General features: G+C 47.4%; 1 protein-coding gene across 4 annotated transcripts in view; it reads right to left on the bottom strand.

Annotated features, from left to right (window-relative positions):
* Positions 1-13922, bottom strand: part of LOC106590470 (brother of CDO) — a 46612-nt gene that overhangs the window by 1836 nt on the left and 30854 nt on the right. For all 4 annotated transcript variants that reach the window (XM_014181532.2, XM_014181531.2, XM_014181534.2 and 1 more), the window contains 11 exons: positions 11592-11738; positions 5710-5853; positions 5254-5547; positions 3488-4032; positions 3024-3189; positions 2834-2902; positions 2239-2451; positions 1837-2015; positions 1496-1718; positions 1159-1341; positions 145-356 (listed from right to left, as the gene is read on the bottom strand). In XM_014181532.2, coding sequence (XP_014037007.1) covers positions 145-356; positions 1159-1341; positions 1496-1718; positions 1837-2015; positions 2239-2451; positions 2834-2902; positions 3024-3189; positions 3488-4032; positions 5254-5547; positions 5710-5853; positions 11592-11738 — 2375 coding nt within the window. The remainder of the gene's footprint in view (positions 1-144; positions 357-1158; positions 1342-1495; positions 1719-1836; positions 2016-2238; positions 2452-2833; positions 2903-3023; positions 3190-3487; positions 4033-5253; positions 5548-5709; positions 5854-11591; positions 11739-13922) is intronic.

The raw sequence follows: 13922 nt of genomic DNA, 5'->3' as shown, positions 1-13922 counted from the left end.
AAGAGACATCAGTTAGACTTCTGTTATTCATGTAAAACAATGTGCCCAAAACTGAGATGCTCCCAACAGGGATTTATCGGTGAGATGCACAAGACACAAACTTGGCGAGCTTAGGTTCCCAATGGGGACGGAACTCAGTCTGACCTGATGTAGTCCTGGCAGGCAGTGTGTGGGTCGATGGTGTTTCCCGTTGGAGGTGTACAGTCCGATGGGTGGGTAGACGGCGTGCGGTGGGGGCAAGTGGGGGTCCAGGGGGCAATGCCCGACCAGTGCCAGGCCCTGCAGGGGCACCATGGTGTACTGGCAGGAGGAGACAGGGGACGCCACAGCTGGGAAACACAGGTCTGACATTTCCTCTGGAGGGGAGAAAACACAAGTACCGTTGTTAGACATGGAAGGACTTCCAGGGATTAGTCCATTCAAAATGGCGGGATTGGTCAGTTACATTTTAGTCATTTAGTAGATGCTCTTATCCAGAGCGACTTAGTTAGTGCATTCATCTTAAGATAGCTTCAATACATCTGACAAACACATATTACAGTTATAGTCAGTACATTTTTCCTCAATAAAGTAGCTATCAGCAAAGTCATAAAGGGGAGGGCAATTATACTTTTTTGTACTTTTACCCCTTTTACTCCCCAATTGGTAGTTACAGTCTTGTCCCATTGCTGCAACTCCCCTCGGGAGAGGCAAAGGTCAAGAGCCATCTGTTCAAGCCACACTGCTTCTTGACACACTGCTCGCTTAACCCGGAAGCCAGCCAAATCATGTGTCGGAGAAAACACTGTCCAACTGGTGACCGAAGTCACCTTGCAGGTGCCCAGCCCGTCACAAGAACCCGATGGGACAAGGACATCCCCGCTAGCCAAACCCTCCCCCAACCCCGATGACGCTGGGCCAAATGTGCGCCGCCTCATGGGTCTCCCGGTCACGGCCGGCTGTGACACAGCTTGGGATCAAACCCAGGGCTGTAGTGACTCCTCAAGCACTGCGATGCAGTGCCTTAGACCGCTGCGCCACTCAGGAGGCCTCAGGACGGGGAATATTTGAGATACTCTGAGTTCAAACAACTACAGTTGTTTTTGGGACTAAATCGAACTTGATCCAACAACTACTACCACCACCCTCCTCATCATCATCATTCTCATCACTACTCACTCTCTTTGGCCCAGGCTCTCCACAGGCAGAAGGGGATGAAGGCTACGATGATGAACACGAGGGCCCCCAGGACCACGCCCACTATGAGGTAGGGGAGGTCGCTGGGGCGGGGCGCAGGCCCCCCGGAGTGCTCTGGTCTCTGGGACCACGTCTCCGGCGGGGAGGGCCGCTGGTTCAGACGAGCTGGGGGAGGGAGGGGTTCATTTAGTTGATGTAACATTTATTACAGTCAGGCTATCAAATTTATTCTACAAACAATGTTGCTTTTTTAGCGTTTCTCTGTAAGAGTACACGTGTGAATGAGATGCTATACAGGTAGAGACAGAGATCTGCTCACCTTTAGTTTCTAAGATAACCACGTTACCAAACTCGCTCTCTCCCCCCTCGTTGAAGCTCTGCATCTTGATGTCGTAGGCCGTCTCAGGCTGCAGGTCAGTGATAGAGTGCCAGTAGCGATCACCCTCCACCACATCCTTCTTATAGTCACTGTCGTTGTCACTGTCTGTCGGCCGGTAGAAGATGTAGAAACCGTAGACAGGGGTGTTGTTGACGGCAGTGTACTGTGGTGAGAAAATATATGAAAGATTGAATATTAACAAAATGATTGTAATTAGAGTTTTCAGCATACGTATAAGATGACAACACAAACATAAAGGACACACAGCCTGTTCCACTCACCGTCCATTTGAGGATGATGGTGGTCTCGTTGATGGCTTCATTATAAGTGATGTAGGGTCCGTCTACAGGGCGTTCGTTGGGCCTGCCGCCACCCAACACCGTGTAGGCCTTAGAGGGGACACTGGGGGGGCTGGCGCCAATCACATTCACCGCCAACACACGGAACTTATAAGACATGCCTACAGGGAAACAGAAAGCACACGGGTTAAAATAACCAAACAAACCTCTGTCTTTCTCTGACCACACTAATGGTGACCAGATGGTAACCATGTTGATTACTTAGTCATTATTCAAATAGGTATGATTATGATGATTACTAAAACAGTAATGTTGATGATAATCAGTCGTGCTAATGATGAGGATGATGAGGATGACGATGGTAATGATGATGATGAAGCTCACCTTTCTCCAGGCCAGTGATCTCCACAGACAGTCGTTGGGGGGGGATATTAGTGACAGCCACCTCCCATTCCCCCCCTCCCTTCCCTTTCAGCTTCTTAAACTCCACCCGGAATGACTGGATGGGGAAACCACGGTTACCGCGCGGGATCCACGTTACGTACGCAGACGTCTCTGTCGCCGTGGAGATGGTGGGCTTATCAGGGGCCTCGGGAGCTGTGGAAAAGTGATAAAGTTAAACGGACATCAAATCTATTATTGGTCCATATTAATGCACACATAACCACACTGACACAAGGACAGACTCACTCTCAATAACACTAAAGCCAAAACACTCAAAGACACAAGCAGGTAATGTAAACAACGTACAAAGACTTACTGTGAGCTCATCCTTTAGTGTTAAAAGTGAAAGAGAGATCAAGACAGATCGCATGTTAGTACAGAGTAGAAAAGTGAGGAGGTTAACAGTTAGTCAAACAGTTTAATAACAACTCTGTCAGGATGTTAGAAACAGCTGAAAGCGCTATTAAGAGTTGTAACTGTGGTCCATCTATGTTCCAACCATACTGGACAGTAGGAGAGGGGGACGGGGACTTACGAGAGAGGCGAGGTGATGGTACTGCAGGTGTTTTAGGGGGCTCGTTCTGTCCCCCTGGACCCCTACGTCCTGTTGGCACGGAAACAAGAGTATTAGCAAAAAGACACAAATACCGGGGAATGCGTCAACACGGGGGCATTTATGATAATAATTTTGATGAATAAATAAATCGATAGGTAAATAAATGTACCTTTGCCTGTCCTGAAGGTCATCATGGCCGGTTGTCCCAGGCCAGCACAGTTCTTAGCAGACATCTCCACCTCGTACAGACTGGCTGGCTGCAGCTTGGCCAGGGTCAGCTTGTGGAGAGACCCAGATATACAGCTGCTGGTCCACTCACCTGGAGGGTCCTCAATCTGATGGAGAGAAGAGAGGAGGCATTAGTTCGTTTGTGAGGACATGTAAAAATATGTCGTTGTAGGCAACTTTATAATATCTATTTAATTTTCGTTCATTTTTATTAGTTGTACTATTTAAATATTGATTACTGCACTGTTGGGTAGAGCATGCGAGTTAAGCATTTCACTGTACCTATGGATGTGACGACAAAACTTGAACTTAAAATGTAGTTGTAGACAAATATAAATCTACACTGAATAAGCAAAACAGTGTGTGTATTAGTACATGTGGGTTCATGAGTTAACTAGCCTTTACCTTTCTGTACTTGACGATGTACTCCACCACAGCAGAGCCTCCATCGTGGCGAGGTTTCCAGGTCAGATCATAGAAGTCGGCCTTGACGGTTCTGGGCTGGCTGAGAATGACAGGGGCCTCTGCCACAGAGATCTGCCCAGTTAGCCCAGAGCAGTCCAGGGTCAGCACGCTACCCGTGGCCCCGGGCTTCACTGGCACCTGCTCCCACAGCACCTTGTCTGGGCTCAGGGGACGCAGGTTGGACGGCAGCTTCCCTGACCGCGACGGGTTACTGGTTGGCAAGGTGACCAGTCTGGCAGCGGCCTGCGAGCTGCCCACGCCGTTCTCAGCCATGCACTGGTACAGGCCATCGTCCTGTGGGCCCACGTTGATGACACGCAGCACGCGGGCAGACAGGCGGTGGCGTGGCGACGTGGCCAGGGGGCGGGCGTTGTGGAGCCATACGACAGAGGGGGTGGGTTTACCCCTGGCCTGGCAGCTGAAGCGTACGTTCTCCCCCCACATCACCTCCTGTTGCTGGACCTCTACGGTCACCTGGGGGGGCTCTACAGAGACAGAGACAGAGATGGTTAGTTTGTGTGTTGTGAGTATAATGTAAGGTAATGTCTAGCATATATGCTTGAATAATGGCTGATTGTGAGTGTCTGTATGGTTGTGTGGGAGTGAGCTTGATTAAGTCTTAATTAAGTATGTCTGTATGGTTGTGTGGGAGTGAGCTTGATTAAGTCTTAATTAAGTATGTCTGTATGGTTGTGTGGGAGTGAGTTTGATTAAGTCTTAATTAAGTATGTCTGTATGGTTGTGTGGGAGTGAGCTTGATTAAGTCTTAATTAAGTATGTCTGTATGGTTCTGTGGGAGTGAGCTTGATTAAGTCTTAATTAAGTATGTCTGTATGGTTGTGTGGGAGTGAGCTTGATTAAGTCTTAATTAAGTATGTCTGTATGGTTGTGTGGGAGTGAGCTTGATTAAGTCTTAATTAAGTATGTCTGTATGGTTGTGTGGGAGTGAGCTTGATTAAGTCTTAATTAAGTATGTCTGTATGGTTGTGTGGGAGTGAGCTTGATTAAGTCTTAATTAAGTATGTCTGTATGGGTGTGCGTGCCGGCGTGTGTGATCATGTATATTTGTGTGTGTGTGTGTGTGTGTGTGTGTGTGTGTGTGTGTGTGTGTGTGTGTGTGTGTGTGTGTGTGTGTGTGTGTGTGTGTGTGTGTGTGTGTGTGTGTGTGTGTGTGTCAGTGCCGTGCAGAGACAGGCCAAGCCAGTCAGTTGATGGTTGGCTGCTCATGAAGAGGCAGAATTCATTATCCCTTCAGCAGCCCTCACACTTTAATTAGTGCCAGCTGCTACGAGACGAGCACACAACCCAAACTCACAGTGAATCATTGTAAAAACATTCATCCAGTCCTGCTATGAGAGCTCTGCCTCCACACACACTCTAAATAACACAACCCTGCACTTTTATGTCTCCCAACAACGCTCTGCCAAGCTCACACACACACAAACACAGCGCCCACTATTCTCTCGCTTCGCCAAACGGGAGTCAGTCTAATCATCAAGTCTCCTTACGGAAACCCCGTCGAATGGAGCGACTCCATAAAGCCACGTTAACCCCACCTCACTGCTACAGTAACTCTGTTTCAGACCCTTTTACAACATGTAATATGTGTCATCACACAGGGCCTTCAGAGGAACAGGAACCTGCAAACCTCCATAACACCTCATCTTAGTATCATCCTACTGAACCCAAAGTTCGGCCCAACTCACCAAACACCAGCACGTCATACAGCACTGTAGCGGCGCTCTCCGATCCGATGCCGTTGTCAGCGTGACACGCATACGTCCCAGAGTCGCCCTCGCCTGCCGAGTCAATCAGCAGGTTGCTGAGCAGAAAGCGCGTGTTGTTATGGAAACGCAGGTCCTGGCCGTCCTTGGCCCATGTGACCTGCGGGGTGGGAATGCCGCTGGCCACACACTCCAGAACCAGACGCTGTCCCTTAGTGACCATGATGGAGCGAGACACTGGGGGGTAGATGATATGGGCCGCCTCTGGTGTTGAACCTAGAGGGGGGGGGGGGGGGAGGGGGTTGTTTATCAATGAAGTCTGACTGGCCTTGTTCTAATCTTATTAAGAGGTATTTCAATGTTACAAATCACATCACTTTGTCATGCTCATGATGAGGGTTTGGTCATGTTTGGTCGTGTTTGGTCATGGTGACTCACGGCGTATGCGCAGGCGGTCAGTGGAGGTGGAGGTCTTGACTTCCTGTGTGACAGGGTTGTAAGCAGCACACTTGTAAGGCCCCTCGTCGTCCAGAGTGGCGTTGGCTATCTGCAGGTTCCCTGATGGCATGATCAGGTAGTTCCCTGTTCACAGACAGACAGAGGGAGTTTTTTAAACATTGAGGCTACACTGGGTAGGTACTGGATAGTGGTAGGCCAACACAATTACAACTGATCCGAGAGACAATTCTGTCACTGTAATCCTTGGGCATAGACAGGGCAAGCCATATACAGTAAGCTCCAAAAGTATTGGGACAGTGACCCATTTTTTGTTGTTTTGGCTCTGTACTCCAGCACTTTGGATTTGAAATTATACAATGACTATGAGGTTAAAGTGCAGACTGTCAGCTTGAATATGGGGGTATTTTCATCCATATCAGGTGAACGGTTTAGAAAATGCAGCATTTTTCTACATAGTCCCCCCATTTTAGGCGACCAAAAGTATTGGGACAAATTTTTAAAAAGGAATAAAGTTTAGTATTTGGTCCCATATGCATAGCGTGTAATGACTGCATCAAGCTTGTGACACATTTGTTGGATGCATTTTCTGTTTGTTTTGGTTGTGGTTCAGATTATTTTGTGCCCAATAGAAATGAATGGTAAATAATGTATTGGGTTATTTTGGAGTCACTTTTATTGTAAATAAGAATAGGATAGGTAAACACTTCTACATTAATGTGTATGCTACCATGATTATGGATAATCCTGAATGAACTGTGAATAATGATGAGTTGTCATACCCCTTCCAAAAATGCTAACCTCCCCTGGTATTGTAATAGTGAGAGGTTAGCATGTCTTGGGGGTATGATATTTGTGCGTCTGTAACTTTCTCACTCATCATTATTCACGATTCATTATCCGTAACCATGGTAGCATACACATTAATGTAGAAGTGTTTAGAAACATATTATATTCTTATTTAGAATAAAAGTGACTTGAGTAACCTGAGCAGGCTTAACCATTAAAGCCGGGACCGAGAGACTGAAAAACAGCTTCTATCTCAAGTCCATCAGACTGTTAAATAGCCATCACTATCCGGCCTCCACCCAGTACCCTGCCCTGAACTTAGTCACTGTCACTATCCGGCCTCCACCCAGTACCCTGCCCTGAACTTAGTCACTGTCACTATCCGGCCTCCACCCAGTACCCTGCCCTGAACTTAGTCACTGTCACTATCCGGCCTCCACCCAGTACCCTGCCCTGAACTTAGTCACTGTCACTATCCGGCCTCCACCCAGTACCCTGCCCTGAACTTAGTCACTGTCACTATCCGGCCTCCACCCAGTACCCAGCCCTGAACTTAGTCACTGTCACTATCCGGCCTCCACCCAGTACCCAGCCCTGAACTTAGTCACTGTCACTATCCGGCCTCCACCCAGTATCCAGCCCTGAACTTAGTCACTGTCACTATCCGGCCTCCACCCAGTACCCAGCCCTGAACTTAGTCACTGTCACTATCCGGCCTCCACCCAGTACCCAGCCCTGAACTTAGTCACTGTCACTATCCGGCCTCCACCCAGTACCCAGCCCTGAACTTAGTCACTGTCACTATCCGGCCTCCATCCAGTACCCTGCCCTGAACTTAGTCACTGTCACTATCCGGCCTCCACCCAGTACCCTGCCCTGAACTTAGTCACTGTCACTATCCGGCCTCCACCCAGTACCCAGCCCTGAACTTAGTCACTGTCACTATCCGGCCTCCACCCAGTACCCTGCCCTGAACTTAGTCACTGTCACTATCCGGCGTCCACCCAGTACCCTGCCCTGAACTTAGTCACTGTCACTATCCGGCCTCCACCCAGTACCCAGCCCTGAACTTAGTCACTGTCACTATCCGGCCTCCACCCAGTACCCAGCCCTGAACTTAGTCACTGTCACTATCCGGCCTCCACCCAGTACCCTGCCCTGAACTTAGTCACTGTCACTATCCGGCCTCCACCCAGTACCCTGCCCTGAACTTAGTCACTGTCACTATCCGGCCTCCACCCAGTACCCAGCCCTGAACTTAGTCACTGTCACTAGCCGGGTACCACCCAGTTACTCATTCCTGCACCTTAGATGCTGCTGGCCTATGTACATAGACATGGAATCACTGGTCACTTTAATAATGTTTACATACTATTTTACCCATTTCATATATATATACTATATTCTAGTCAAGGCCATCCTATTCAACTGTTGCTGTACATATACTATTCTATCCTACATAATCTTCAGGTATATTACATATTCTATCCACATACTGTCCACAATGTCTATTCATCCCATAACATATATACACTACATGACCAAAAGTATGTGGACACCTGCTCGTCGAACATCTCATTCTAAAATCATGGGCATTAATATGGAGTTGGTCCCCCCCCTTTGCTGCTATAACAGCCTCCACTCTTCTGGGAAGGCTTTCCACTAGATGTTGGAACAGGGTCTTGCTTCCATTCAGCCACGAGCATCAGTGAGGTCGGGCACTGATGTTGGGCGATTAGACCTGGCTCGCAGTCGGCATTCCAATTCATCCCAAAGGTTTTCGATGGGGTTAAGGTTAGGGCTCTGTGCAGGCCAGTCAAGTTCTTCCACACCGATCTCGACAAACCATTTCTTTATGGACCTCGCTTTGTGCACGGGGGCACTAAGTTGGAAGCACAGAATCATCTAGAATGTCATTGTATGCTGTAGCGTTAACATTTCCCTTTACTGGAACTAAGGGGCCTAGCCCAAACCATGAAAACCAACCCCATACCATTATTCCTCCTCCACCAAACTTTACAGTTGGCACTACGCATTGGGTAAGGTAGCGTTCTCCTGGCATCCGCCAAACCCAGATTCGTCCATCTGACTGCCAGATGGTGAAGTGTGATTCGTCACTCCAGAAAACGCGTTTCCACTGCTGCAGAGTCCAATGGCGGTGAGCTTTACACCACTCCAGCCGACACTTGGCATTGCTCATGGTGATCTTAAGCTTGTGTGCGGCTGCTTGGCCATGGAAACCCATTTCATGATGCTCCCGACGAACAGTTCTTGTGCTGACGTGCTTCCAGAGGCAGTTTGGAACTCGTAGTGAGTGTTGCAACCGAGGACAGACGATTTTTGCACGCTAGGTGCTTGCGCATGCGGCGGTCCTGTTTTGTAAGCTTGTGTGGCCTACCACTTCACGGCTGAGCCGTTGTTACTCCTAGACATTTCCCCTTCACAATAACATCACTTACAGTTGACCGGGGCAGCTCTAGCAGGGCCGAAATTTGACGAACTGACTTGTTGGATAGGTGGCATCCTATGACGGTGCCACGTTGAAAGTCACTGAGCTCTTCAGTACGGGCCATTCTACTGTCAATGATGGTCTATGGAAATTGCATGGCAGTGTGTTCAACTTTATACACCTGTCAGCAATGGGTGTGGCTGAAATAGCCGAATCCACTAAGTTGAAGAGGTTTCCATATATATATATATATATATATATATATATATATATATATATATATATATATATATATATACACCACACACACACAATACTGGTCAAAAGTTTTAGAACACCTGCTCATTCTAGGGTTTTTCTTTATTGTTACTATTTTCTACATTGTAGAATAATAGTGAATATATCAAAACTATGAAATAACACATAAGGAATCATGTAGTAACCAAAAAAGTGTTTAACAAATAAAAATATATTTTATATTTGAGATTCTTCAAATAGCCACCCTTTGCCTTGATGACAGCTTTGCACACTCTTGGCTTTTCCAACAGTCTTGAAGGAGTTCCCACATGCTGAGCACTTGTTGGCTGCTTTTCCTTCACTCTGCGGTCCGACTTATCCCAAACCATCTCAATTGGGTTGAGGTCGGGTGATTATGGAGGCCAGGTCATCTGATGCAGCACTCCATCACTCTCCTTGGTCAAATAGCCCTTACACAGCCTGGAGTTCTGTTTGGTCATTGTCCTGTTGAAAAACAAATGATAGTCCCACTAAGCGCAAACCAGATGGTGTATCGCTGCAGAATGCTGTGGTAGCCATGCTGGTTAAGTGTGTCTTGAATTCTAAATAAATCACTGACAGTGTCACCAGCAAAGCACCATCACACCTCCATGCTTCATGGTGGAAACCACACATGCGGAGATCATCCGTTCACCTACTCTGCATCTCACAAAGACACGGCGGTTGGAACCAAAAATCTCAAATTTGGACTCATCAGACCAAAGGACAGATTTCCACCAGTCTAATGTCCATTGCTCATGTTTCTTGGCCCAAGCAAGTCTCTTCTTCTTATTGGTGTCCTTTAGTAGTGGTTTCTTTGCAGCAATTCGACCATGAAGGCCTGATTCACGCAGTCTCCTCTGAACAGTTAATGTTGAGATGTGTCTGTTGCTTGAACTCTGTGAATAATTGATTTGGGCTGCAATTTCTGAGGCTGGTAACTCTAATGAACGTATCCTCTGCAGCAGAGGTAACTCTGGGTCATCCTTTCCTGTGGTGGTCTTCATGAGAGACCGTTTCATCATAGCACTTGATGATTTTTGAGACTGCACTTGAAGAAACTTTCAAAGTACATGAAATCTTCTGTATTGACTGACCTTCATGTATTAAAGTAATGATGGACTGTCTTTTCTCTTTGCTTATTTGAGCTGTTCTTGGCATAATATGGACTTGGTATTTTACCAAATAGGGCTATCTTCTGTATACCACCCCTACCTTGTCAAACAACACAACTGATTGGCTCAAACACATTAATAATGAAAGAAATCTCACAAATGACCTTTTAACAAGGCACACCTGTTAATTGAAATGCATTCCAGGTGACTATCTCATGAAGCTGGTTGAGAGAATGCCAAGAGTGTACAAAGCTGTCATCAAGGCAAAGGGTGGCTACTTTGAAGAATCTCAAATCTCAAATATATTTTTTATTTGTTTAACACTTTTTTGGTTACGACATGATTCCATATGTGTTATTTCAGTTTTGATGTCTTCACTATTATTATACAATGTTTAAAATAATGAAAATAAATAAAATCCTTGAATGAGTAGGTGTCCAAACTTTTGACTGGTACTCTATATTTATTTACACTCCGGACTCCAACATTGCTCATACTAATATTTCTATATTTCTTAATTCCATTCTTTTACTTTTTGATTTGTGTATTGTTAGATATTACTGCACTGTTGGAGCTAGGAACACAAGCATTTTGCTACACCCGCAATAGCATCTGCTAAATATGTGTATGCGACCAATAAAATGTGATTTGATTTGATTTAGGCCTACAGCAGTCTTTCAACAACAGAGTGCACTGTCAGCACCAGCCACACGGTGGTGTCCTGGAGCCTCACGGAGAGACAGCCAGTGAACTCTCCTCAACGTGGTTTTCCTTTCCCTCTCTCTCTGTAAGCCACACATCCCCTCCTGAGGCTCCCAGCCATCTACATATCAGCCACAGAGAGGGCCTTTTTCTCTCAAATAACTCAAGAAATAAATGGTTGCAAAATAAACAACAGTATTCCCATGTTTCAACATTACCCAGATAATTGCCTTATCTGCAGTTTAATGATGGGCCAGATAGCTAGGAAAGATACAGCATTCCAGTAATCCAGGGAAAGATATAGTGAAAGAGAGAGAGAGGGAAAATACTAATGAGAGGGGACAGAGAGAGAGATAAAGAGAGGGGGAGCGAAAGAGAGTGAGAATGCCAAAGAGAGAGAAAAAGTATGAATTACAGTAGAGTACGAGGAGAGAGATTGCTTGAGAGAGAAAGAGGGAGGAAGTGAGAGGGGGATAGAATGCAAACTAGACAGGGAAAGAGAATAGGCCTGTAACGGAATGATCGATCCATACCCTTGGAGGTCTCGAGCCACTCCTGTTTGACACTGTAGCGGACCTGGGCCTTGGGCTGGCTCTCAGGGAGGTGACATACGATCACAGCCGTGTTCCCCTCATCCACCTCAATGTCCTGCTGGTCGTCTTGTTCAAAGTCACGCAACTCTGAGATACAGGGAGGACAAGAAAGAGGTCAGGAGAGACACTAACACACACAGATACACATAAACATGTCCCACCATGGAGCCAACCCTGTCGGAGCACCACAGAAGCTCTCCCATAAACACAATTGCGGAATATACACACATTTGCTTCCTCAACCCAGCCAGCATGTGTAAGTGCTCCAGTCTGTAGTCCATCAATCTGGAGCAGGATGACAACACAATAACTATAAAATGGGAAGATGGGAACTACTAAAATGGGCATTCCAATTCAAGGCAATATTCTATAACAGTGCAAATGGACCAGTCCAGCGGCCATATTGGGCTGTACCATTCTAGACTGTTTGATTAATTCTACTTCTATGAATAGAGCATGTGTGTGTGTCAGAGCAGAGCTGAGCAGGGGGCTGACTGTGTGACAGAGACTGAGGGGCTGCCTGGTTAGTGGTTGGTTACTGTGTGACAGAGACTGAGGGGCTGCCTGGTTAGTGGTTGGTTACTGTGGGACAGAGACTGAGGGCCTGCCTGGTTAGTGGTTGGTTACTGTGGGACAGAGACTGAGGGCCTGCCTGGTTAGTGGTTGGTTACTGTGGGACAGAGACTGAGGGCCTGCCTGGTTAGTGGTTGGTTACTGTGTGACAGAGACTGAGGGCCTGCCTGGTTAGTGGTTGGTTACTGTGGGACAGAGACTGAGGGCCTGCCTGGTTAGTGGTTGGTTACTGTGGGACAGAGACTGAGGGCCTGACTGGTTAGTGGTTGGTTACTGTGGGACAGAGACTGAGGGCCTGCCTGGTTAGTGGTTGGTTACTGTGGGACAGAGACTGAGGGCCTGCCTGGTTAGTGGTTGGTTACTGTGGGACAGAGACTGAGGGCCTGCCTGGTTAGTGGTTGGTTACTGTGGGACAGAGACTGAGGGCCTGCCTGGTTAGTGGTTGGTTACTGTGTGACAGAGACTGAGGGGCTGCCTGGTTAGTGGTTGGTTACTGTGGGACAGAGACTGAGGGCCTGCCTGGTTAGTGGTTGGTTACTGTGGGACAGAGACTGAGGGCCTGCCTGGTTAGTGGTTGGTTACTGTGGGACAGAGACTGAGGGCCTGACTGGTTAGTGGTTGGTTACTGTGGGACAGAGACTGAGGGCCTGCCTGGTTAGTGGTTGGTTACTGTGGGACAGAGACTGAGGGCCTGACTGGTTAGTGGTTGGTTACTGTGGGACAGAGACTGAGGGCCTGCCTGGTTAGTGGTTGGTTACTGTGGGAAACTGGAGAAGGATTACTGGAGGTCCTTGTACTCCCACTCTGTCCTGCAGACACACAGTCTGCACAGCACAGACACTGGGCTGACCTGTAACCCCTCACCCCCCTCAGAAGGGGCCGCAGGGGCTGGACCAGGGGTCAGAGGTGAGCGGTGCCTGCCTCTAGAGTTTCAGGGAAAGAACAACCCGTTTGGATTGGGAGGAAATAGCACTGCTAAACTTTAGAACGCTGATGTCAGAGTGGGGGAGTAGAATACAGGATATTTAAGTGTTGAGGGAGAGAGAGAGAAGGAGGAAAAGAGAGAGAAAAATAGAGAAGTGGAAAGAGGGAAGGGGGAACATTCAACAACAAGGATCAGAGCTGTAGTGTATGCTGGAGGCAGGGAGTCCAGCGGTGAAATGAAACAAAAATACAACTCCCTCACCTAATTAAATGTCAACCAGTCTCCGTTGATTTATTCTGTTTCATAAAGATGGCGGCGCTCCATTATTTTCAGAGGTGCACAGCTAGTTGTTATTCTTGGACCGCGCAACTCTTTGTCAAAACAGCAGTAACCAAGCAACTCATACACAGTGAACCGACTAGACAACCAGATATGGTTGTTTACACTTCTATGTAGATGAACACAGCTTAGTTAAGGCCAGAGTTAAGGCATCTATATAAACACAATAGTGATTCACTTTAGATGCTGAGCATACACCTTTACTGTGGGTGACTGAAAATGCATGATGTTTTTTCATATCTGATCTATTTCCCGTGCAGGCAGTGTGTGTGTTTGTGGCTTTCTGGGGGATTTTTAAAAGGAGAGGGGAGCTACAGGGGTTGGCCTTGACAGGTGCCCCCCTCCCACGCCCCACCCACCTCCATCCGACCCCCTTCCGACCCCTATTCCAAAAGAGATGAGACGCACAGGACCTGTCATGCTGAGTTGTGTGT

Source organism: Salmo salar, chromosome ssa29 (assembly GCF_905237065.1).
Source record: "Salmo salar chromosome ssa29, Ssal_v3.1, whole genome shotgun sequence".
Taxonomy (NCBI): domain Eukaryota; kingdom Metazoa; phylum Chordata; class Actinopteri; order Salmoniformes; family Salmonidae; genus Salmo; species Salmo salar.
The sequence above is the reverse complement of the archived record's forward strand: the minus strand, read 5'-3'. Positions and strand labels throughout refer to the sequence as shown.